General features: G+C 47.4%; 1 protein-coding gene across 1 annotated transcript in view; it reads right to left on the reverse strand.

Moving 5' to 3' along the window:
• The window catches only part of LOC144167262 (uncharacterized), a 105,164-nt gene that overhangs the window by 30,862 nt on the left and 47,694 nt on the right, over window positions 1-26,608 (reverse strand). The window contains exons 3-4 of the mRNA XM_077696590.1: window positions 16,133-16,224; window positions 15,986-16,060 (exon numbers count right to left, since the gene is read on the reverse strand). Coding sequence (XP_077552716.1) covers window positions 15,986-16,060; window positions 16,133-16,224 — 167 coding nt within the window. The remainder of the gene's footprint in view (window positions 1-15,985; window positions 16,061-16,132; window positions 16,225-26,608) is intronic.

The following is a 26,608-nucleotide window of genomic DNA, read 5'->3' on the forward strand; positions in this document are numbered from 1 at the left end:
TTAAGTACGAGTAAGCATTTGTGAATGCCACCCCCAGCCAGAGACGGCAAAGAAGAGTTGCGTCAGACCGTGGGAGGCCTAGTGGAAGGGGATGTTGCAGGTGCGGGTCAGAGGCACCAATGCGTGCGCATGTGAAATATTCTGGAGACCATTGGGAGATAGCTGTTTCCCGGGCAAGAATGCGGAGGACCCTAGCTACGTCCGTCCTAGACAATGGGATGAGTACACTTGTCGCTGTTTAATGCGCCAGCTGGGCGGCAGCATCCGCACTATGGTTGCCGACAATTCCGCAGTGGCTAGGAAGCCACTGTAGGGTGACATCATGACCCGGCTAGGCAGCACGGTCGTATTTATTTATTGACACTGTCAATCCCTTCTGGGATTTTTACAGGAGCGGGCATAGTCAAAGAACACATGTCGAACAGATTTTTTTTACAATAGTTAACGAAGAAGTATATCGACAATTGACTCGAAGTACAGAGCTTGCAGTAGCACAGAAATTATTCAATACAATAGAGGTAACAGAGATAAACTGCGAAGAAAAGAAAAGATAGCGCTTGCTCAAAAGGTATCGATACCAAAGCAGAAATTGTACAATAATAAAAGCAATAAAGGTAAACGCCGAAAAAAGATCGCACTTGCTCAAAAAAAATCGCGCCAATCCACCCCGTGAATGTGGTTGGAAAGCAAAGCTGAAAACGGCACCCATAACGATTACCTATGTGACATCACTTAATTCACTCACATCGCTCTACAAATAGCAAAACCAAAGAGAAGTCAAATGCACTTAACCACACCATTTATTACTTCAAAGAAATATTCTGTAAAGGTTAAATGAATGCATGAAGCATGAACGGTGTTTGGTTGAGTAGTATTGTGTGGCGCCTGAGTGGAAACTTTTTTTTATAAAATTAAAGTAAGCTACAACCCGGTGTTAGACGATCAGTCTTCTCCGTCTCTGCGCCGCTGACGGAGGCGATGAGATTTGCGGCAGAGAAGCAGGAGGAGGAAGAAGAAATACTTCTGTTATTTCTGAGCGGCCCAGAGTGCAGCCCTGGGGAGTGATTCCTCCTTCCGTAGGGCCCATATGCAGTCCGCGCAGCCTGTGTTCTGTCCACCCGCTGAAGCTGGGTAGGTAGACAGGGCCTGGACAGCAGCATCTCCCATTGCTCTTGTTGGGTAGTTGATGGAAAGAGAGGAGGACGGTCAGGGCTAAAGTCGCACACCCCGATTACGGGGCGGAGTGTTCCTACTTCTGAGCAAAATTTACATTCAGCGTCGTAGCGATTTGGATACATTAAGTGAAGACGCGTAGGCTGTGGGACGGAGCCCGGATTGTATGAGCCGTAGGGTAGTTTGTTGTTCTCTCGAAAGGTCAGGGTAAGGCGAAGGTACGGTTTGTCTCAGAAGGTGATAATGCTGGGTTATCTCCCTGAACGTGACCCGGCGGTGATTGTCCTCGTGCAGCTCTATAGAACGGGATGTAAAAGCGCAGGCTTGTTGGGTGGGCGAATTTGTTGCCCTCCATTGAAGCGTGAGGGGGTGTCCAGATGAGCTGAATGGAACCGTTTGGGGAGTGGTTTTTTAGCACGCACAGTGCAGGTCAGGACACCCAACCCTACTGGTAATTCCAGTAGGCTTGCTGGGAATCGTTGACTACCCTCCGAACCCCTGGTTTAGCGAGAGCCAAGGTGATGGCTGCCGTCATTTCTTGGGTCCTAAGCGAGGTACACGCAAGGAGGTTGGTTCCGGAGGAAGCCACGATGATGGCGTATTGCTGCCCCCGATGTTTGGAGGCATCTGTGTAGATAACTGCATGATCCCCACCGAGGGTGGTGTTTAGCGCTTCAGCCCGTGCTTTTCGGGGACCCTCGTCATGTGAGGGGTTCATATTTCTAAGCAAAGGGAGCATCTTTAGTTTTAGTCGCCAAGAGTCTAAGAGTACGTCAAGCTGAGTGACATTCTGGGCTGCCCAGCCAATCTGGTGAAGCATGCGGTTACCCATCGCAGTTCTGAGTCGGACCTTCTGGTTAGAAAGATGGCCTTGTATCAGCTCTTCCACCGTGTTGTGGATCCCTGTGCTAAGCAGCCTCTGTGTGGACGCACTAATGATAAGACCAATGGCCTGCTCGACGGCCTTTCTAATCATTATATAAAGCATCTCTATGTCTTCCTTGTCGAGAAGAAGATAGGGGTTTGTCGTAAGTAACTGTCGAGTGGACAGAAGCTTCAATTAATTGAAATGTACCGGATTCTTTTAGGCCTCGCTTCTTGGTGGCAACTCGCCTGATCATGTGTATGATTAGATTAATGCTGTTTTTGAGGCGCTGCAAGGAGACGTCACTCTTGGTGTTGGCCTGGAAATGTTGGCCCAGGATCTTGATGCTGGGGTTTGAAGTGAAGGCCTGGCCATCAAGGAGTATTTGAATGTATTCCTTGGTTTGGCGTGAGGGCGGACGACAAGGAGCTGTGATTGTTTACGTGAACACTGGAGGCCACAGGCTTTATAGCACATTGGCGGACTAGAAGTGAGATGCCATGCATTGGTGTGAGCTTCCTTTTTTTTTTTTGACTCTTAGCACATGAGCAAGGTGCGCAAAGGGCCGCTAGACGGGCGTGAGTGGTCGCGTGACGCTTTCACGTGGCATTCAGCGAGAACAATGGGGGTAAACCCGTAGAAGATTGGTAGGTACACCACCTGTCTTCCCAGTCTTCGCGTGGGCTCGTAGCTAAATCGGTAAGACAACGGGCTTTCGCTTTGTTAGTCTATTAGTTCCAGGTTCGATTCCCGGGGGTGCCAGTAAATTATTTTATTTGTTCGCTGGAGTTTTCTGGTGACACCAACGGTCGCGAAAGAACCCTTGGGGGGTAGAGGTAAAAAGCTTTGCTTTAAAAGTATCGAAATCACACACATTGCCGCACGTAGCATGAAAGACCTGTTATCGAGAGAGGATAGCCATTTCTGCTAGAGAAGTGAACTTGTCTACTTTTGTTTGTTGAGTGATGGAGCGATCTAATAAATTCCACTCTCTGATGGCGCGGGGAAAGAAAGAAAAGTAGAACGTGTCGTTATTGCAATCGTATTCTTCGAGTGTGTGTGAATGTTTGTATCGCGTAGGACGGGTTTTATTGGTTCGAATGTAGGTATCGGAGTTTATCTTTAAGGAATTGTGAAAGAGTAAATACAAAAGCTTCAAGCGGTTCACTTTGGCACGCTTTTCCAGTTCATTAAGGCTCGCTTGCTCTAACATTTCAGTTGGAGAATCACTATGCTTGTACCGGTTAAAGATAAAGCGCACAGCCTTACGTTGAACGCTTTCCAATAAATCAATGCTCGCCTTTGAGGCCGGGAACCAGGCAGCACTAGCGTATTCCAGAACTGGGCGTATGAAAGTAGTATACGCGAGAAGCTTTGTTTCATACGTGGCTTCTTTCAAAGTACGCTTCAAAAAGAAAGGCTTGTTGTAGGCTTTAGATGTAACATGCTTCACATGTGCCTTCCAAGTAAGATTAGACGAAATTATTACACCTAAGTATTTATATTCATCAACTGATTTAAGAACCAAATCGTTAATGTGATAGCAAAAATTTAATTTTACTTTCTTGCGCGTCACGGTCATAGAAACGGTTTTTTCAGTGTTTATTTGCATTTGCCAGTCGCTGCACCATAGAGCTACTTTATTAATGGCGTTATTGAGGTTCAGCTGATCATTTCTGTTTCTAATTTCCTGGTAAAGAATGCAGTCGTCTGCGAATAACCGGATCTTTACATCAGTATTATCTGTTATATCATTACTAAATAATTAAAACAATAACGGAGCCAGAACACTGCCCTGAGGCACGCCAGAACTAACTTTTACAATTTCAGACGCATAGTCGCCATACTGGACCTATTGGTACCGATCAGATAGGTAATTATGGATCCAGCGAATGAGGGGACCATCACTGAAAACACTGGTTAGTTTAGAGATGACTTTTACATGTGACACACGATCAAATGCCTTAGACAAGTCTAGAAAAATAACATCAGTTTGTGTTTGCTCATTTACGGCTCTCGAAAGATCATGTATAGTTTCAATTAGCTGAGTGGTAGTCGATAATCCCCGTCTAAAACCATGCTGGTTCGGATTAAGCAGGCTATTTGTTTCAACGGCTTCAGTGAGGAATTTCAGTATGATATCCTCAAGAATTTTCGAACAGGATGAAGTAAGTGAGATAGGCCTGTAATTTGATGGGCAAGAGGCATCCCCTGATTTGTGTATAGCGATTCTTTTAGCTATTTTCCATTACTTAGGGATGGAACCTTCCCGGAGTGATTTTGCATACAGAAGGTGAAGATATTTGCTAATCGGCTCTGCGTACCGTTTTAGAAAACTATTAGGAATTTCGTCTGGACCACTACTTTTCTTCTCATCCAAATTGAGTAATAAGGATAGAACACCAGATTCAACAATTGATAGCGTCCCCAACAAGTAATAATCACGCACTATTGAAGAGGACTGAGTTCGACCATTGTCGAGGGTGAAAACACTTCGGAAGTAATCGTTAAACTCGTTTGCTTTTTGCTTTGCGTCTAAGCCAGACGGCTGGGAATTACGATTTTGCGAACTGCGCATGTACTGGTAAAACTTTTCGGGAGCTGTCTTGATAAAACTATGCAATGTGATGTTTGAAAAGTGTTTCTTAGCGTCGCGAATTTTGTGTTTTAATGACAACGTCAGGGAATGTAATTGTGCCCGGTAATCAGAACTGAAACGAGACTTCTTGGATTTTCTTAGTCGCTTGATTCTGCGTTTGATATGAATTATGTTTTGATTAATCCATGGTCTCTTTTTTCTGGTGTTTTAAAGCAAAGCTTTTTACCTCTACCCCCCAAGGGTTCTTTCGCGACCGTTGGTGTCACCAGAAAACTCCAGCGAACAAATAAAATAATTTACTGGCACCCCCGGGAATCGAACCTGGAACTAATAGACTAACAAAGCGAAAGCCCGTTGTCTTACCGATTTAGCTACGAGCCCACGCGAAGACTGGGAAGACAGGTGGTGTACCTACCAATCTTCTACGGGTTTACCCCCATTGTTCTCGCTGAATGCCACGTGAAAGCGTCACGCGACCACTCACGCCCGTCTAGCGGCCCTTTGCGCACCTTGCTCATGTGCTAAGAGTCAAAAAAAAAAAAAGGAAGCTCACACCAATGCATGGCATCTCACTTCTAGTCCGCCAATGTGCTATAAAGCCTGTGGCCTCCAGTGTTCACGTAAACAATCACAGCTCCTTGTCGTCCGCCCTCACGCCAAACCAAGGAATACATTCAAATACTCCTTGATGGCCAGGCCTTCACTTCAAACCCCAGCATCAAGATCCTGGGCCAACATTTCCAGGCCAACACCAAGAGTGACGTCTCCTTGCAGCGCCTCAAAAACAGCATTAATCTAATCATACACATGATCAGGCGAGTTGCCACCAAGAAGCGAGGCCTAAAAGAATCCGGTACATTTCAATTAATTGAAGCTTCTGTCCACTCGACAGTTACTTACGACAAACCCCTATCTTCTTCTCGACAAGGAAGACATAGAGATGCTTTATATAATGATTAGAAAGGCCGTCGAGCAGGCCATTGGTCTTATCATTAGTGCGTCCACACAGAGGCTGCTTAGCACAGGGATCCACAACACGGTGGAAGAGCTGATACAAGGCCATCTTTCTAACCAGAAGGTCCGACTCAGAACTGCGATGGGTAACCGCATGCTTCACCAGATTGGCTGGGCAGCCCAGAATGTCACTCAGCTTGACGTACTCTTAGACTCTTGGCGACTAAAACTAAAGATGCTCCCTTTGCTTAGAAATATGAACCCCTCACATGACGAGGGTCCCCGAAAAGCACGGGCTGAAGCGCTAAACACCACCCTCGGTGGGGATCATGCAGTTATCTACACAGATGCCTCCAAACATCGGGGGCAGCAATACGCCATCATCGTGGCTTCCTCCGGAACCAACCTCCTTGCGTGTACCTCGCTTAGGACCCAAGAAATGACGGCAGCCATCACCTTGGCTCTCGCTAAACCAGGGGTTCGGAGGGTAGTCAACGATTCCCAGCAAGCCTACTGGAATTACCAGTAGGGTTGGGTGTCCTGACCTGCACTGTGCGTGCTAAAAAACCACTCCCCAAACGGTTCCATTCAGCTCATCTGGACACCCCCTCACGCTTCAATGGAGGGCAACAAATTCGCCCACCCAACAAGCCTGCGCTTTTACATCCCGTTCTATAGAGCTGCACGAGGACAATCACCGCCGGGTCACGTTCAGGGAGATAACCCAGCATTATCACCTTCTGAGACAAACCGTACCTTCGCCTTACCCTGACCTTTCGAGAGAACAACAAACTACCCTACGGCTCATACAATCCGGGCTCCGTCCCACAGCCTACGCGTCTTCACTTAATGTATCCAAATCGCTACGACGCTGAATGTAAATTTTGCTCAGAAGTAGGAACACTCCGCCCCGTAATCGGGGTGTGCGACTTTAGCCCTGACCGTCCTCCTCTCTTTCCATCAACTACCCAACAAGAGCAATGGGAGATGCTGCTGTCCAGGCCCTGTCTACCTACCCAGCTTCAGCGGGTGGACAGAACACAGGCTGCGCGGACTGCATATGGGCCCTACGGAAGGAGGAATCACTCCCCAGGGCTGCACTCTGGGCCGCTCAGAAATAACAGAAGTATTTCTTCTTCCTCCTCCTGCTTCTCTGCCGCAAATCTCATCGCCTCCGTCAGCGGCGCAGAGACGGAGAAGACTGATCGTCTAACACCGGGTTGTAGCTTACTTTAATTTTATAAAAAAAAGTTTCCACTCAGGCGCCACACAATACTACTCAACCAAACACCGTTCATGCTTCATGCATTCATTTAACCTTTACAGAATATTTCTTTGAAGTAATAAATGGTGTGGTTAAGTGCATTTGACTTCTCTTTGGTTTTGCTATTTGTAGAGCGATGTGAGTGAATTAAGTGATGTCACATAGGTAATCGTTATGGGTGCCGTTTTCAGCTTTGCTTTCCAACCACATTCACGGGGTGGATTGGCGCGATTTTTTATCTGCAACCATTCCTATTTCTGTCAGGAGCTGTTCGTGAGGTCCCCAGCACAGCGCTGACTGGAGTGACTGAAGTGCCGGCTTCGAATCACAGAAGATAGCCCATCTGCGGCCCAAACTTTGCTCGATGGTGTGAACAGCGCTACGGATGGCCGTAAGTTCTGTAGCCGTGGACGTCGTAAGATTGGCCATCTTGAATTTGCTGCACAGTGACAGTCGTGGTATAACAACAGCTCCGGCAGAACCCGACGATGTTACCCAGACATCAGTGTATACATGGGTTCTGTCACTATATGTCTCGTGCATGTACGTCAAGGCGAGCTGTTGCAGGGCCGGAATCGGAAGATCATGTTTTTTTGTCACTCCTGGGATATCTGGGCACAATCGGGGCTGCATCACACACCACAGCGAAACGAGCGGTCTCATCGCCGGCGTGTAGTTCGATGGAACGCTGGTGTTGTGGGCAGCTACTGCTCTTGCGAACGACGCCCGGGGACGGGTCGCTGGTATTCCCGCGAGGTGATTATCAGGTGGACGGGTGAAGTGCCTGATATGCATCCTGAGTATTTCGAAGTCCACAAAGGTTGCCAAAGGGTGATTTCGAGCCAGGGCAATGGTCGCTGCTGTGGACGTACATCGTGGTAGGCCAAGACAGGTTCGCAGGGCCTGAGCTTGAATACCCTGAAGTGACCGAGTAGTTGTGCGGCACGCTCCAGAAATGACAGGGGCACTGTATCGCAGATTCCCCAAGAACAGCACGTTGTAGACCTGCAACATCGACTTCAGTGGTGTTCCCCACGTCTTGCCGCCGATGAGTTTGAGCACATGCACCACTGCAGAGAGCCTCTTCTTTAGAACGTTAATATGAGCGCTCCAAGAAAGGCCTCTGTCGACAACTATGCCGAGAAACTTGTGATTTCTCACATAAGACACCCTTTCACCATTAATATACAAAGGGTATGCATGCATAGGCTTTCGTGTAAACGGTAGCACGGCGCATTTGCTGCTGGATAGTTCCAATCCTTGTCCGTGTAGATATGAGGTCGTCAAGTCTGCGGCATTTTGCAGTCGGGCGCGCACATGCCAACGAGTCACGCCATCTGCCCCAAACACATATATCGTCGGCGTATATCGACACGTGAACCCTCCTTGGAAGGCGAGAAATCAGGCCAATTAGGGGATGGTTGAACAGTGTAGGGCTCAGGACGCCTCCTTGGGGGACACCACGGTGAGTATATGGAGCTGATGTCGGCCCTTCTGCAGTCATAACAAAAAATGACCTCTCTGTTAGGTAGTTCAGTATCTACTGGTAGACCCGGCCACCGAGCCCCACAGCCTGCAGTACTTTGAGAATCGCATCATGCTCCACGTTATCGTAGGCCCCTTTAACGTCCAGGAACAATGCGGCACATATCCGCTTCGCACTTTTCCGCTGCTGCACAAAAGTCACCAAATCAATAACGCAGTCAATGGATGAGCGTCCACTACGGAATCCAGCCATGACATCAGGGTAGACATTGTAACGCCCCAGGAACCACTCCAGACGTGCGAGAATGATTCGCTCCATCAGCTTTCCAACGCAACTTGCAAGTGCAATTGGTCGGTATGCCAGTGGATCCAGCACAGATTTTCCGGGCTTAAGGAGCGGAACGAGGCGGCTGGTCTTCCATTTTTGAGGAACGGAACCATCACACCATAGGTCGTTGAAATATTCCAGCAAGGCTTGTCGGGCATCCTTGCCAAGGTGACGGAGAGCAGCATATGTGACTCCATCAGGCCTAGGAGACAAAGATCGCTTGCATGCAGCCAATGCCGCCCGCAGTTCTTCCATGCTAAATGGAACGTCCATCCTTGAATCCCGCGATGCAGGGATGTCACTGGCGAGCAGTAGTTTAGAAGGACCTGCTCCACTAGCTATCCTCACGCCGACGTCCTCGGCCACTACGAGCTCTCGGCGGTTCTGGTGAATAGCCAGGGCATTAAATTGGGAGCGCTGCTGTAAAGGAGTCATTAGCCCTTGCACAGTTTTCCGTATCCTCGACAAAGGCTTGCGAGGGTCCAGCGTGTAACAAAAAGATTTCCAACGTTGTGCTTGCACTTGGGCAATGCGTCGCTAGATCTTCTTTTGCGTTCGTCTGCAAATTCTCAAATCTTCGAGACATTTCGTTCGCCGGTATCTCTGTTTGGCGCGGCGACGAACAGCACGAAGGCGCTTCAGCTCCACGTCAAACTCGGTCACTTGTGAAGACAGCCGGACGGAACGCTTGCAGGCTTGGAGTGTGCTTTCAATGACGGACTCTAGATTTTCAAGCTCATCGCTCCGGCAAATTTCGTCCATCCTTGATTGGAATTTCGACCTATATCAGAATATCCAGAATATCAGGGGAAAAACAATTGTTTTGCGCAATTATACGCACAATAAAACACGCAAGCAGTCGCGCACGGCCCCAAAACACACACGACACCGCCGCTAGCGCTTGTAATATCGGTTACGGTGTATGTGTACTTACCCAGTAGTTGATGAATACCTGGTCGCGTACAAGTTTCCCGAAAAGTGAGGAGGAATGGGATACCCAACTCTCTCTAAGAAAGGTCCCTTTGGCGTATTGTGCAACCCGTCGGCTTCATTGTTTTCATAGTTATGAATGATTAGAACCCTTCGGAATTACCGAATGGAATACTACAACTGTATGTGTACGCGCCTACACGACGAAGCTCGACATTGGCGCGTACGAGCGGAGAATTATTCAATAAACTGACATCGGCTATTAAAGCATGTGCATGCTAACTGTAACCAATTCTCAGGTGATGTTTTAGTCATTTGCTCACAAATTTTAGACATCCATTTGTACCAAGATATGACGTCGGCGCGAACGCGCGATGACAGGGTCGTTCGCTTTTCGCGTGATCTCTCGGCGTGGTGGAAGCTTTAAAGTCCTGCCCCAATTCTTCCATCAGAGTTCCCAGGCGTAAGCGGAGTGCAGGGTTTCTTAGCAATGACAATAAAATGGCCCTAACGGAAAGCACTAAGTCAGACGGCCCCGTCCCATAGCGATGCTGCGGCGCAGAATATCTGGCAGACGACGCCTCCAAATGGTTGTTCTCGCAGACGTCACCGTGAAGCGAGGCATCCTGGACAGTCACGCTCGCCCGGTGCGAGGATGTGGAAAAAATGAGGAAGAAGCGCGGCACGGGCGAAAATGCTGTTTTTATTTGCAATAACTCCTTAATACTCCATGTTTAAACGAAATTCTTGAAGGAGGTGGTTAGCAGGACATTGATTTACTTGAAAATGTACACTCCCTTGTATCAGCAAAACCTCCTTCAGCGCCCCTTTAGTAGATTTGGCAGGTTAAAGGATCAGCACATACATTAGGACCGTAAAAGTAAAAGGTGAAAGAACACATTGTAGCACCTTCCTTTTGAAAATTTTATTTACGATAATCAAAGTTTTGGGGCTAGAAGGCAATAATTACAAGTGTCGGGAACCGCGGGGTCGCAGCGCAGGGCCACTGAAAGAGTACCAGCGTGGAAGGCTTTCGGAATCGAACAGCCCGTGCCGTGGTGGCGCACCAAGCACGCGCTGCTCGCTTCTTTATTCTCGTCTTTCATAGCGGGCGCCTTGGCGCCGACTAAGAGCGCTAACCAGACCGCGCTACAGGGCCTCCGCCCAGATGGAATGTTGAACGTCACGCGACGGCGAGGCAGGCGGGCGCTGGTTTTGGGGGAGAGCAGTGGAGTGTTTAGGCCTGCAATGTCTGCGCGGAGTTCGTCGGGTGGCGTATCGAGGTAGGCCGGTTTGAGGCGGTCCAACGAGACTACTTCTTCGCGGCCATTCAAGAGGATGGTGGCGGACTTCTGGGTCTTGTTAAGGACACGGTACGGCCCATCGTAGGAGGGGTAAGAGGCGCCTTTACAACGTCCCGCCTGAGGAAAACGTGTGTCGAAGACGCCAGGTACGGATGCACAAAGATGCGGTGGTCAGAAGACCGAGGTGGGACAGGTCGCAGGTGCTGCATGCAGTCCTGCAGGCATTGGAGGTACTCAAGCGGCTAGGGCGAGGAGACCGTAGAGACGAACTAATCGCGAGCAATCCGCAGGGGTGCGCCGTAGACAATTTCAGCAGTTGAACAGCCGAGGTCGCGACGAAAGACGGCACGCAGCCCAAGAAGCACTACCGGAAGGTGATCAACGCAGTGCTCAGGTCTTCGTGTGGCGGGTCACCTTGGCTGTCTGACAAGCGAGGCACGAACGGGCCCACTGGCGGACATCAGTGTTAATGCTCGTCCAGACGTACCGCTGTGTAATGAGGCGTGGCTCGCATGCTGGGCTGGCAGATGTCGTGGAGCGAGTAAAACACAGCACGACGAAAGGTAGCTGGAATGAAGGGTCGAGGCGCCGCCGCTGACATGTCACACCACTGTGAGCCAGGCACGAAAGGATGAGGCACACGTTGTAGACGAAGGGAACCCGGGTGGTAACGCAGTGCTTGCAGCTGAGGGTCTTCAATGTGCACCTGAGCTAGGCGTTCCCAGTTCACAGCAGATGCAGCACTGCCGATGGAGGTAATGCGTGAAAGCAAATCAGCAGCCTCGTTGTCGGTACCTTTGATGTGCCGAATCTCCGTCGTGAATTCCGAAATATAGGCGAGCTGACGGAGTTTCCGCGCGACGTACTTGGAGGAGTTCGTACGGAAAACGTACACCAGAGGCTTATGGTCCGTAAGAACGTGAAAGGACTGGCCCTCCAAAAAGTGCCGGAAGTGCTGGATGGTGGCTTAAATGGCGAGGAGCTCACGACCAAAAACGCTGTAGCGCGTTTCGGCAGGTTGGAGCTTCTGAGAGAAGAAACCCAGCGGGTGCCACTCGGAGTCGAATTTCTGCTGTAGAACAACGCCGATTGCAACGCCGGATGCATCTGCCATGATGCGAGTGGGCACGTTGGTTCTCGGGTGGATGAGAAGCCCTGAATCGGCGACGGCTTGTTTAGCAGCGTTCAAAGCGGCTTGAGCTTCAGGAGACCAGGAAATCGCGGTTGAGGAGCTCTTGGTTGTGCGAAGAAGCTCAGTCAGTGGATGCAGAAGCTCGGCGCAGTGGGGTATAAAGCGTCGCGAGAAATTCACTAGGCCGGGAAACTCACGAAGCTGGCGGAGGCTGGTAGGTTCAGGGAAGTCCTTCACGGTTTGAACGTGAGAGGGTAAAGGACGAATTCCCTGCGCCGAGATGTGATGGCCAAGGAAATCGAGCTCGGACGTCCCGAAGACGCATTTGTGGGCGTTGACAACCAGGCCAAATTGTTGAAGGCGTTCAAAGAGTTCTCGGAGGTGACGCTGGTGATCTTGTGGAGTAGGACTCGCGACTAGGATGTCGTCTATGTACGCAAGTACAGCCGGAAGGCCACGCGTCACCTCGGCAATGAACCTTTGAAATGTTTCGGCTGCGTTGCGTAGCCCAAAGGGCATGCGCACACACTCAAACAAGCAGAAGGGTGTAGTGATGGCCGTCTTCGGGATATCGGCAGGCTCGAGGGGTATTTGGTGATACGCTTTGAAAAGCTATACACTTTGCTAAACATTGTGCACCCTTCCAAGTGGCTCGTGAAATCCTGGATATGGGGTAGGGGATAGCTGTCGGGGACCGTCTGAGCGTTGAGCGCCCGGTAAACGCCGCACGGACGCCAGTCTCCACTTTTCTTAGGAACCATATGCAGTGGAGGCGCGTGGTTGCTGGACGATGGTTAGCTAAGTTGCTGGAAGGTTGTTGCTGGACGATGATGGATGGGGACGATGGTTAGCTAAGAGCGCTAACCAGAGGGCGCTACACAAGAATAAGAAGGCGGTTATGTTATAAAAGTACTTTATAACACTTCCAAATTACGCGTCATGCAGAAGTTAGCTGGTGTAGCATTTTCTTTATATAATGTTTATGTTAACAGCGGCTCTGTTTACCCTGGCCGTAGGACGTGGTTCAGAGGGTTGCCGCAACAGTCGTAGTAAGGTTAAAAGATGACGTCATTTCACGTCTCAGCCAACAGAACTGTGTGACACGCTTTTTTTTTACGTCCATAGATTACGGCAAGACTTTTTCGTCGGTTGTCTGAACATAGCCTTAGTTGCACTATGCGGACAGAAAACCTTTAAAATAAAACAACTGCTTACCGAATTGGTGGGAATCGAATTTCAGACGCTCGCGTTATTAAACCGGCGTCTACCCGATTTAGGTATCATCGCTTTTTTTCTTTTTTTTGGCGGTCTTCCACAGTAACACAACACACCAGGCACAATAAAAAGAGAAAGAAAACTCAACAATATTGCCACCATGCCACGAAGGGCCACAGTCATCGGTTAAAACTCCCTATGCGCAGTTAGGGGTTCAATTTTTGACAACCACTATGGTGGAAAGCTCCCGCTCTAGGAACATTACAAACTCTGAAAGCTTTTCCCGAAAATGCTTTGGTGGTGACCTTGCGTCTACATCACAATGAAACCAGGCTACGCGCGAACGCCAAATACTGTGCAAGCGTTACAACGTGGCACTGTCAGGTGGCACACTGTCTTCTCTATCTTTTTTTCTTTATAGCATGAAAGTTATAGAAAAACTCAGACAAGCCAATAAACACATTATATAAACACTTAGAGACAGCAAAGGGTAAGGTCGTCAGCATTACAAAGATCCGCACCACTTCAAAACTCAGGCAAGCAAACGCACACATCCAAAAGAGGCAGCCAATCCAGTGGATCACTCTGCGCAGCATAAGCACACCGCACCAATACCGCCTGTTCCCGAAATGTGCGCTTGGATGGCCTGGCGGGTTCCCCATGCCGATCAGTCATGCGGCACTCCAACAAGCTAAACAACCCTAGGAGAACAAAATTCCTATATGGCATCCGATTAACATTTTCAAATGGCCAGAAGCGAATGGTGTACGGGAGTGATGCCAATGTTTTTATGTGTCCGTTGCAAAACGTCCCAGAAAAACACGGCGACACGGCACAGCGCAATACAATGGTCAATAGTCTCTGGGTGATTGCACAAACGGCAATTGTCTGACGAAGGGATCGACATTCCTTTTCTGCGCGGCCATGTTTTAAGCGGAAGCGTTTGCGAATGAGGCCTAAAGAAAACCGTTTTGGCATTTGGCGGCACGCAGATACTTACATTTGACATCGTCTAAAACATTACTCTTAAGGTCCAGTAAGCATTGCTGGCGAGAAAGAGGCATGGGGAACAGATTATGAACTCAAGTGTTCGTCAAAGCCTTGCTTAAAAGACTAAAGAGGTACTCCAGAGATAACCGTGCAGTAAGAAAATGAGAAGTAACCACAACTGTATAAGAAGTATTCATTGCGCCTTCCTGGTATCCTCACCCGTAGGAACAAGGAGAAAATGTAAATGGTAACAGACGCTCTTGAAGTATAGTAAGCAAAAGCGGATGAACCGCCAACTTGTACAAAAAAACTGAGACACAAATTGGTGCACCAACAACAGCATTAACCCAACCCCTCCAGATCCTAGAGGAAGAAACAATATATCTCTGCGCATTCGCACGCATTCAGAGCCCCGCACTAAGGTAGCAAATACTCTTTGCAGAGCCTGGACATTCGCCTGCGCACAGTGCAGTACCTGAAGCACATAAACAAGCTTTGCTACCTAGAAGACATTACAGACTTGAGAGCAGGGTAATGAATATGGCATTGGGCTCGGTCCGTACTTGGGAGGGGGACACTCTCTTCTCTATCGATGCCCAAACCGTATGCCACGTGGGCTGAGTGCTGAATTTTTTCGGAGTGTAATTTGGAGTACATCCAAAAGGAACGCTGCGGCACAACCATAAGGAAAGACATGTTCCACCGATTCGGGTTGTCTACAAAATAGAGCAGTAGGTTCGCCATAGTGGTTACAGCACCCATTCTTTTATACAATTTTGGACTGAAATCGCACCAGTGTGCAATTTAAAGACGAAATAATTTGCTCCAGGTGACACCTCCATTTGTTTCACTGGTATTAACACATCTTTCCCGCCTGGACCTTTTCTGTATGTAGCTCTAAACAGTGGCGCTGTGACACTACGTCATACACATCCTTATTTAATATATTCCGGGTTACATTGGCGAGAAGTGTTATCGAATCGGAATGACAAAACAATTTCTTTAAAATATCTATAAACACCACCCGGCTTGCCGCTTGAAGAAACCACAAATTATGGCACAGCGCGCAATAACCGAACATGCATTGCAGTGCGTAGAAAAGGATCGCCTTACTAACGCACAGCAATTACTCTTTTGGGTTATTCGTAGCGTTGGCTTTCGTTAATTGGTCCAGGGTTCTTGCACTTGATAAAGCAGTCCAGTTTGGGAGAGATTCGAAAGCCTGCGCTCAAAACGATCCGCCCTCCCGGTCATAGAGAACTTTTAGCAACAAGATTGGCAATCCATGTGAGGGGAGAGAGCCGGGTGTCTGACGAAGGGAAAGTAGCCGCCAGCTCCGCTGTTTCTCCAGCCTTGTACCACTAGAGCAAGCTTAGCCAATTGTTCAAATTCTCTGTGTGTTGTTATGTTTTATTGACTCTTTTTGAAAAAAAACTAAAACACCTTTTGATAAAGACAGCTTGTAGCAGATCAAAAGAATCGCTGCGCTATGCAAGATTTAGTGAACGAAAGGAACCACATCGATAATATCAGCATACCGAACTAACAGTGTCAAATAAATAAGTATGAAATCAATCAGTAGGGCATAAGTTAAATAAAAAAAAACTACAGGTGTCTTCGTAATTCTGAGTACCACTGAAAGTTCGTTACGAAGTTTTCCTTTAGGTGAAAGCATCGGTGAAAAGTAAACAGAAAATTCTCTTCTATAAAAAAAAACAGGCGATCTCTGAGTAAAAAAACACTTACCATTGCTTCGGTGAAGCAATTTTGTAAGAAGGCACTCTTCGTCCGCGTACAGAACGTAATATTCCAATGGGGAACCTGGTTTTTAAACCAAGAAAAGCATTGAAGATGCATACATCACGCGCAGAAGTTTTGTAAATTGTTACTTACTCCCATATGGCGATGTCGAATTGAAGAAATCGAGCTGCCCCATGGAGGTATCGTTGAACGAATAAGCTGTAAAATTTTTTGGAAACGTGGTCCTAGTGGAACAAAAGATATGGCGTTAATTGTCGCTCAAATGTAATGCATGCCATCCCAAGCCTGCCTTCAAAAGTTAGGGGTAGTGCGAATTTGGCTCATTCAATAAACGCATTTGGAGTCACCTGAAGGCGTCAAGGAAAACTTTTATTTGGTAGCTGTTGATATGAATAGCTGAATTGAGGTCCCTGTGCGGCTTATTTGCTTAGGCAATTAGGTGACAAATGGCCCAATTATACAGCGGGTAATTTTGAAGGCAATAATTGCCTCTTGATGAGTATGTATGAGCGTAGGTAGGTCTTTTCAAAAAAAGGTATATATTTGAAACTTAAGTGGGAGCTATAAAACGCGGAATTGGAAGGACGACGACACCGGCGCTTACTAACAACTGAGAGGTATATTTTCACAGAAAACACATATATACACCCTCCGAGCCACCAAAACCATCACGTGTCACCGCAGCGCATGCGATGTGGATAAGACAAAAAACTGTGCTGACCCCCGTTAACTGCCGTCTTTCGTAAGAAAATGTTACTTCATCCTCAAAAATAATGAGACAGGTCTGGCTAACACCGCCCGAGCCCTTAATATGAATGTAGAATGCTTAAGTCAGTTTTCTCGTTGTGCGATTACGGTGGTTGAAAGGTGCTTCCGAGTCGTAAAAGTCGTTTCACAGCCACATTCAGAACGATGTGAGGCCAAATGCATGGAAGGTTCCGTTTTCAAAAAAGAGTGATGCTTCCTAGAACGTGCAATAATGCATCGGCCAGTCTAGCCCACATACACACGAACACAGGTCAGAATGATGCATTAAACGAAATTAGGGATGCACGGTAGAAAACGTATTCCATGAATGATTGTATAAAAACGTGCGACAGTGCACCCACCGTTGTCAAGTCTGTTGCTAACCATTGAGCATAAACTGTTGGGTTTACTCTTGGCAGAATAACCCACCCTAAGGCTAAATCTGTCAGCTGTCGTTTGCAAACGATGTGACAGCGCATGTACATACGGTATGGCAGCCACTTTTTCACTTTTGTCCAGATTAGGCTTGCCAAGCGTGCTGCCCCTGAATTGTTTCACAACACGCTGACAGACGGACTGCAACAGCGGCCCAGGATAGCTGGCCTTTCTCAGCCGAACAACCTTCTGAAAGAAGCTGCGTTGCACCAGATGGTGACATGACTTGTTAATGGCCGATTGTAGGCTCGTGAGCGTAATTCTCTTTGTTACTGTCTTGGAGTGGAAAGAGCTGAAACTAAGAAGAAGCTTGTTTGACTGGGGGGCATATATCCAGCACTCATGTTGTGCAGAAAAATTCAAAGTTAGGTCAAGATATCTCATGGTGCCGTATGAGGGAACCTAGCATTTAAAAGTCAAGCCTCTGCTTCGGGCCTTAAAGACGTCAAGGACACTACGTCTGAAAGATTCTGTATCAGCGCTGCTTGCTAGGACCAGAAAATCGGCAACCAAACGAAAATCTTTAAGTGCAATGCCTCGCACACTACTGTACAGGCCACAGTCAACCTTACTCATACAAATATTGCTCAAGACGGGGTCCATCTTAGACTATAAGAATACTCCCCTTTTTCTGACCATAGAATGTCTCATTGAAGCCTACCACAGTTTATTCTGCCAAAAATAAACTGAGCAGTTTATGCCCAATGGTTGGCAATACACTTGAAAAACGCCGGGTGCGTTGCTGGAAATAGTTGTACGATCATCACGGAACACGTTTTTTTTTTTACCGTAAAACAATAACATCGTCTACTCCATTATTCTGACTTGTGGTCTTGTGTATGTGGGCCATACTGGCCGGTGCAATAATGTACAGGAGAGATTCAAATTGCGAACAACGGAGCGCAGAGCTTCCAACGCATGCTGTAAAGTCAGTAAACTGTGTGGATGCGCACTTCTTAGCGAGCGTTTGAGGGTGTGCCCTATATTTATTGGAAATACTTGATCGAGAAGGGGCGCCGGTCGCCTATTTTAAGGCGCCTTTTCATGCTGCGTCGCCACTGAGCAGGATGGTTGTTGAAGTGCATGATTCTAGCTGCATTCAGCCTACTGCCCGCTTGGCACCCGACTCTAGAACCTAAAAGGGTACTCAGTGGCGACAGAGCATAAATACACGCCTCGAAATAACTGACCGGCTTTGCTTCTTTATCAAGCATTTCCTTTACCGTAGGCCGCACTCTAAAACGCTCTGAAAGAACTACACATGAGCGCAGTTTACTGACAGTGCAGCCGGACGGTGCGGCATGTGCCTGAGGCTGTGTGCTACGTTTTTCGTATCTCTTTTAATCTCCCCTGTACACTTTCGGGAGCATCACTCTTCATTGAAAGGCAAATCCTCCTCGCATTCGGCCTCACATTGTTGCGAATGTGGCTGTGAACCGAGCTTTTACTACACGAAAGTACTATTATGAGCAATATGACAGGGAACACAGGAACGTCTGGCAAACAGCCTCGAAACAGACTTGGAGCAATACGCGGATTGCGCTGCGAAAACCAAAGGGGGAAAGGAGGGCGCTCTTCCACTAACTTTTGGCTTTCCCACCCAACTGGAATTTCTGCAAAGCAGCAGCCTACGTCATTTCGCAGATAATATGGCATCGTCGGACAGCAGCTAAGACGCACGGCTGGAATGGGGACAGTTGTTAGAACAACGTCCCCCTTTCCACTTTGTTTCCGACGAAGACTGCTGCGTATCACTCATAGCTATGTCTAAGGGTATTTTCTACGCGCTCCTGTGTTCCCTTTCGTATTGCTCATAATACTACTTTTGAAGCACCGTGATTGCACAAGAAGAGGACTGGCCGAAACATTCCACATACAGATTAGGGGCTCGGGCTCTGCCAGCCAACCCTCTCTCAGTATTTCTGAGAAGCAATAACCACACTTAAGGAAATAGGGTAGGTATGGGGGTGACCACAGTTTTTCTTTTCTTCCCCGCATCGAATGAACAGCGGTTACACGTGTCTTTTATGGTGGCTTTGATAGTGTATATACGTGTTTTCGCTAAAAATACACCTTTCCGTTGTTGGTAATCACCGGTGTCGTCCTTCTTTCTTCTCCGTGCTTTATAGTTCGCGCTTATTTTCAACAATGTATGTTCACCAACTAGCTCAACTTTTCATTCTACTTCGGTTCAGAAAAGGGCCTTCAGTTAAAGAAAATAAAAGGAATAAGGAATTAACTGAATTCTTATAGCATAAAATCAAATATTTGCTTTGGTTATGAATCAAGAGTGCATTATTCCTACGAAGCAAAACAAGGGGGATTAAGAGTCTTCTGACGGAGCCTAATCCTCACTTTAGCTCTTCGGTCATCTATGCAAACGTAGTGAGAAAATGAACCATATACCGCGAGGCCAACAAGAACGCTAATAAATACACTACCGAACATACAGTGCGTTTTAACGTGACAGCGTTATAAGGCCTCTTTTTCGGTTTTTCATGGACGTTAGCCGTACGCTATCAGCCGTGCTGATTGTGCGGTTCCTTTATATCCCCTTTTCTCCTTACCACAAGTATGCTTTAGAACGAGCGCGCTTTCCTGCGCCGCAAGCGACGTCATATCGCAAGCCGATGCAGCGGCGACCACCAACCGCCCCGCCGCAGATGTCGCTCCTCCTCACCCGGGAACATGACCCCTTTTTCCCTGCCTTATAGCGCGGCGCCTGCTCTCCCTTGCCAGTGCTGCCAACTCTAGGGAATATTCCCTAGATCTAGGGGATTTGTGTCGCCTTAAGGGAAAAGGGTAAATTTGACATCTAAGAATTTTTTTGTCTACGTGGTCCTATTTATGCTTCCAGTCGTGTAATGATGCCTCTTATTCATTTTAGCAGTCATTATTATTATATAACAAAGCATTTCAGTTTGTCAGTGAAGCGCAGATATCTTTTTCACGTAAACGTGCCTCCTGCAAACCTACCGCTCCTTCGTTTAACATTGTTGGTGTAAATTTTAAAAGAAAATGACTTATAAGTTTTATAAAGTTGCTAACTCGAACATCTCATGTAGTGCGCATCAACTGTGCTCGTCCTTATTCTTCTCATTTTTTTTATGCTTGCGTGATATTACAAGTGCACTCTTTCGTAGTGAAAGATGTTTGTGTCAAATGTTGTGTAATGCAATATTTCCCGTTTTTGTGACAATTGCACACATAAAAAGCTTGCTGCCGTGCGTATTTATATAATCGTAATGGGCACTGTGCGGCAATGTTGGGTCGCGTTTCGCCGTCGGTCGCGCGGTAGCTCTTATGTGGCGGCCTCAGCGAGCGATTGGGACGAGTGATTGCCAGTCCCTGCCACATCTTTCGTCATGTTTCTCGCAAAAATCGCTCCGTGTGGTTACCGCTAAACACACTATCTGAGAGAAAACATCCAAACACCACATTCAGCAAACATTTAGGAATATCTAGGCAATTTCTTCATCCAAGCTAGGGGAAAGGTGGCTTCGCAGGTTGGCAGCACTGTTCCTGGCTCTCTTGCACTTGACGTTTGGAAGGGAGATGGAGGATCGAGGATAGGAATGCGGGGAAACGCATCTCGTCCGGTCACTCGCCCCACCTGCCCCGAAAGGGGTCCCTGACCCAAATCGGATGCACAAGGTACGCCTAGTCCTACCTTTCGGGCAGCCCACGTGTCGTGTCAGCCATCGCAGCCCGTTTGAGGTTAGGGCCGCCTGAGGAGCGCCTTGATTCACCTAATTCCAATGCCATACGACGCATGGCACGAGTAGAACAAAAAACAATAGCGTGCGTCGGAAATTTTCCAAGCAGTCTTGGTTTGCCTTCGCTTTTCGGGGTATTGTTGCAACGGCATAGGTAGTCATTCTTGAAAACGTAGCTTCAGTAAGTCTGACGCCAAGGTTGTATGTGATATTCGATTTAAAGAGGAGCATCAGGAACATTATCCAAAAGATACGCGATCGCGAAAGATTGTCCTGAAAGGTCCTGAAAATTATCGTATTTTTAGTGAACATATCGTATGTGATAGTATTTGTTGCGTACACCTGAGCAAGCCTGGCAGGCGCACAGCAAAGCCAATTTGTGTTCAGCATGTCCCAATCGTTTCCGTACGGGGCAGTGGCGCAATAAGTTATTCCGATGATAACTGGTTCTCACTGTAAGCATTGGCCTGGTTAGGCTGCCACACCTATCTTTGCATTGGTTGGGCTTGTAAGCCATCCCGGAGGAGCTCCTACAAACATTGCGCTCCAGTTAAGGTCAAAAGGACTCAGCCGCGGAAAAAGGCTGCCGTCGGTTAGTGCTTCCTTTACCACAAATACATTGTTTTCCCGGAAGAACGACAGCACTAGCATGCGCAGAATGGCCCCGTTGAGGTGTTTATACAAATTCGGGCCTCCACTGCGAACTCTCGAACGTGTATAAGTGAACTTCACCTCAAAAGAAAGCTCCTCGACACAGTCCGAAAGTCAACTAATTTACGGGTGTTCAAAGGAACAAAAATGCTCGAAAATAAAGAATTCTAGTCGAGCAGACGCATACGGTAGCAGAGTGATTTACTTGTGCACGTTGATGTTTGTATATCGAAGAAACGATTCCGGATTCAGGCGTGAATTCTTGTTGCCGGCAGGTGTTATACGTAGTAATCGGTAAAATCGGCATTGTTTACTACGACCGCTGCATTTTATGTGACCAGTCGCAGGCCCCCGGCGAGCGGGCTAAGCTGACGAGTTTGGCGTTTAAACTTGGCCCCACCGAACCATGCGCGCCTTCCCTACTCGACAGTGTCTTGGCACGCTGGCTCTCATTGTCCCCGGCTTTGATGGGAAGGTCGCTATCTATAAAACCGGTCGTGCCGCGGACATACCACTCGTCGTCCTTTTTGGCTAGTTTCGGTGGCGGATATGGCAACCCTAACGGCAGGGGTGAGTAAACATGGGCGAAGAAGCCATATTTTAAACAAGACGTAAAGATTTTGTTACAGTAATCAGAACTAATCGATCGCAATGGCCGGTTGATAACAAAAACATGTGACGTCTACGTAATCAAAACGATCATGTTTTTCGTGTTTATCTGGTTCCCTTGACCCGGTTTTAGCGGAAGAACCGCAAGTGCCTGGTGACAAACAGCAAGTGCCAGGGCGCCAAGTCATGGACGAGAAGTACCATAATGGATCTAAACTACTACCGATGTCCTTTTCTTCCAATATCATAGCTAGGACTCAGTGCGGCGCCACGCCTATTATATGGCAAAAACAGCGCCTAAACGATAACAGGCAAAAACGTACACAGACACGAGCGCTCATGTCTGTGTACGTCTTTCCGTATCCTCGTTTTAGCGCTGTTTTCTCAGTATAAGAGTGACCTATGTGCCTTGATGCTACATCTATACCTCATAAACCCCCACAACAGATGTTAGAATGAATGTTCAAAAAAGAAAAAAGCAAAAGAAATGTGGTAGTTGCATTCTTTTGGGTAATAATAGATCGTTCTAGCTGACCGCTTCTGACGGTTCGCCCCGCTCCGATAGCCAATGCGAGCGCCATTGCGCATCCGTGGCGCGCAAGGCCGCTAGCGGTGATACCGGAACGGGGCCCGGCTCCACTAGCCGGGGCCTAATAGCGGACCGTCGCAGCAACTCACGCTGCCGCGCGGAATGTTAAGATGGCTACCCCCTGTGAGGGAAGCGCGCTACGGCAAACACTGTTTCTTCAGTTGAAACACGAGCGATGAAACCGCGAAATCCCTTCCGAATAGGCAAAGGTGCCGCACATCTCAACGACGTTTAGAACGTAAGGAAAAAACGCGACCGCAGCGCCGGCCTACTTTTATGCACCTCCGAGAGAGACAGCCTTGTCTTGCCTATGCACCAGTTGAACGGCTTTCTGTAATAAATATTAGGACGATTATACCGTGTCAGCCACTGAATTATATTGGAAGGGAGAACTAAGGCAACAAACACGGCACTTGGCAATATTTGAGTACCTATGATACCAATACTTATATTTCGATTGGATGATGTTTTGGTTCACACGCGTACACTGCACGAATAGTGACACGAATGATTCCCCACCGAGGGAGATACCATAATCGGTTAGCTAAAAGTGTTTCTGCTTGTGGTGCTCCAGTCGCGCTGAGCTGGCCGCCGGCAGCGGATCAGCTAAAAGGGTCAGCTAAAATCCTCTATTAGGACATATAAACGACACACAAACACTTCGACACACGTATGTGAGCCTGCATGTTTTTTTTTATAATTAAAAAACCCAACCAAACACAAGCCCGCGCAAGAAGATGTTCCAATGCACCAGCCGTCGCAGCCGCCGTTCACTTATGTTTTTCGCCACTCGCAGCGGAAAACTTGGGCGAGCGCCATCAGCGAGTCCGCACAGCGACGCCGCACTGAACAACCGAAAAGACAAAAAAGGACTTTGTGAGTACAAGCAACGTTACGCAGCCCCCTCGCTCCCCCCTCCTTTCCACTCGTTGCTATCACGATAGATGCAACGTTTTTTGGGGCCCCTACTCTGAGACCCTACTCTGCTGGTACAAACGGAGTGAATGGAAAAAGCAAGATCGGAAATGGGCTATCGTATGCAAGATTGGCACCCCTCCACAAATAGATGTTTAATGCATGTTGTAGAAGTCACCGATCCATCAGTACGCCATTAAACTTTGTTTCGCCGAAATACAGTCATCCAAACGCACACAAGCCCAGCTGATCAGCCAGGATCAAATTCCTTCCAGAAAAGTTTGAAAACTACAAGAAAACTGTACAACGACGCACAGGTGCATTCACAAGTACGAAACCAACAATCACTGTATTGGCCGGCAGTGTGGCGCTTTTCTGATGGAGGCGAAAAGCAAGAACGCTCGTCTGTACGAGATTTCAACGCACGTTAAAGGTCTCCAGTTGGTCAAAATTAATTCGGAGCCGTTCACTACGGCGCGCCTCATCGCCTGCACTCCATCGGCCTGTTAAACCCTAATATCAATCAATAAATCAATCAATCAATCAATCAATCAATCAAATCAATGAATCATTGTTTTGGGCTACCTGCGCGAACTTTTTGACGTAGGAAACGTTTTACTCACACGAAAGAAGAAGCGAAAACTGGAGCCATGCTCTTAGTAATCTCTTAGTAAGTAATGCTCTTAGTAATGCTCTTAGTAAGTAGAAACTACATATCGAATGGAAGCAATAACGTCATTACGAACTCACAACAAGCCATTGCACTCGCCGCCGTGGCTGAATACCTAAACACTTCAGAACGATTCTGGCATCTATGATAATGAAAGCTAACATCACAAGCCCACCTGGAAATGGCGGTATAGAATGGGAGGAGGAGTCCGACCAACAAGCACGGGAACTCACGTACCATCCTCATTGACACCAAAAGTACCACAAGTACTCCAAAAAATCTTGAAAACGTGTCCTCTTCCTATTCGTAGTTACACTATCGTTCAAAGGACGCGGAAGCCCAATGCCAAAGAATGGCAAGCCTTGCGCGCGATAAACCAACATATATAGCAACAAATCTAGATACACAAAGGTGTTCCTTGGGAAACATCAGACATCAACTTAAGACTGTGGAACATGCGAGGGAAATTGCACCCTCTTCTACGAAACCTGGCTGTGTCGAGGGTATACATAGGGGAGAACAACTGAAATATTTCATTTCACTTCTATCAAGGCGTAAGAGGTAGCTTCGACCAGCTCGTTGCCTCGAGGTCCGCGCAAGCTTATTGGCACGCCAAGAAAAGGAGGACCTGCATCTGGGGTCCTGGACTTCGGGTTCAGTCACTGAGGCCGCTAGTATCTATTCAACGCCGTTTCCCAAACTGCTACTATTTTACCTCCACCAATGTTTTATCTTATTTGTGTGCGAAGAATGCCTGAAGTGAACTTGTAGGTAGGTATTTCGGAGTATTTCATAGTGGCCAAGGTACAGAGGATAAGAGAGTTTAATGTGGACATTATTCTGCCATCTGAAAGAGTTCGGATGTCTGCCCGTTTCTGTAGATCAGAAAAACCAGTAAACCGGGAATGTTTGGAGAAGATAAAAGAAAACGCCAAGTTCAGTACGAGTTAAACTTTGGATACTAAATGTTTTTTTTGTTTTTTTATTGAGGGGGGGTGCATATTATGTCGGCATACTCTAGACTTGTGTTAATCGGAGATATATAGCGTTACGTTTAACATATAATATTTTTCCTGGCTCATTTTCAGCACTTCACCATCCTCAAGTTTATATTAAAAATTTTAATAGGTTTCGTTTTTGGTGAAACTGCAGCTGTACATTTTGGTTTTATTAAGTTTTATAACCCAGATTTTGCACCACGCCTCAAAAGAAGTAAATAATTCGTTGAGTTTTATCTCAACTTATCTGTTGGTAAAGGTCTTACACATTCCACAATCACCTGCGAACAGTCAGTCCAAATCATCATCATCAGCCTATCTACGCCGACTGGAAGGCAAAGGCGTCTCCCGTGGCTCTCAATTATCCTGGTCCTGTGCAAACTGCGGCCAATTTTTCCCCGCAAACTTCGTGATCGCATCTGCCCATCTAACCTTCTTTCGCCCCATGAAACGCACCTTCCCAAATCATGTAAAATCAAATCTTTTTGTTTTTCAGAATGAACTCTCGACTGTTCCCTGACTAAAAATTGCGCCCACCTCCCCGCGAGTGGAACCCTGTGTAGATGCGATGAATCGGGGGGTTCACTTGGTGGTTCCGTTGGATTGATTCTGAAATCGCGTGAAACGTGTCGGGAACGCGTATGATTTTAAGGTTTTGTTGGGCGATCTTGGTCAATCTCTCTAAGTGGTATGCTTCGGGCTTCGCTGTCGCAACGACCTTTACTCCATCATTGTTGCTGTAAGTGGGAGCTTCTTTTCTTTTATTGCAAGTGTTAATCATTGCCCCATCTTGCGTTGTATCAGTAGCATCTTGACGTAGTTTGAATGAGTCAAGGATATAAGGCGCGTTCGTAGCATTTGACGCTGTCTCGGTTTTGTGGCGCAGGGGGAAGAGCACCATATACCTCGTGATCCGCCCACAGGTTCGTGGAATCGAAACCGGGCGCCGCTAACTATTGTTTTTTTATAGTGTAGAGGGAGGTGCGCACAACACCGTATGGCGGGACAGGGCGAGTGAATGAGATGCAGTCGCATCTAAAAGGTGTGAATCAGCTTGACGAAAGCGAGGGAACCGTTCTATTATTTAGCAGCCAGCGTAAACACACCAGTGTACAGGGTTTGATAGCAAGCCGGCAGAAAAACACAATCGAAAGAAAACAATGTAATAATTTGTAATAAAAACAGCAATAATAAAAAAAACTCACTCAGTAAACAAAAGGTAAACAAGAGAAAAATTACAAACATATACATATACAGGGTAATCAATGTTAGGTCGAC

This window comes from Haemaphysalis longicornis, unplaced genomic scaffold (genome assembly GCF_048455015.1).
Source record: "Haemaphysalis longicornis isolate Haplotype H1 unplaced genomic scaffold, Haemaphysalis longicornis Haplotype H1 scaffold_2, whole genome shotgun sequence".
NCBI lineage: Eukaryota > Metazoa > Arthropoda > Arachnida > Ixodida > Ixodidae > Haemaphysalis > Haemaphysalis longicornis.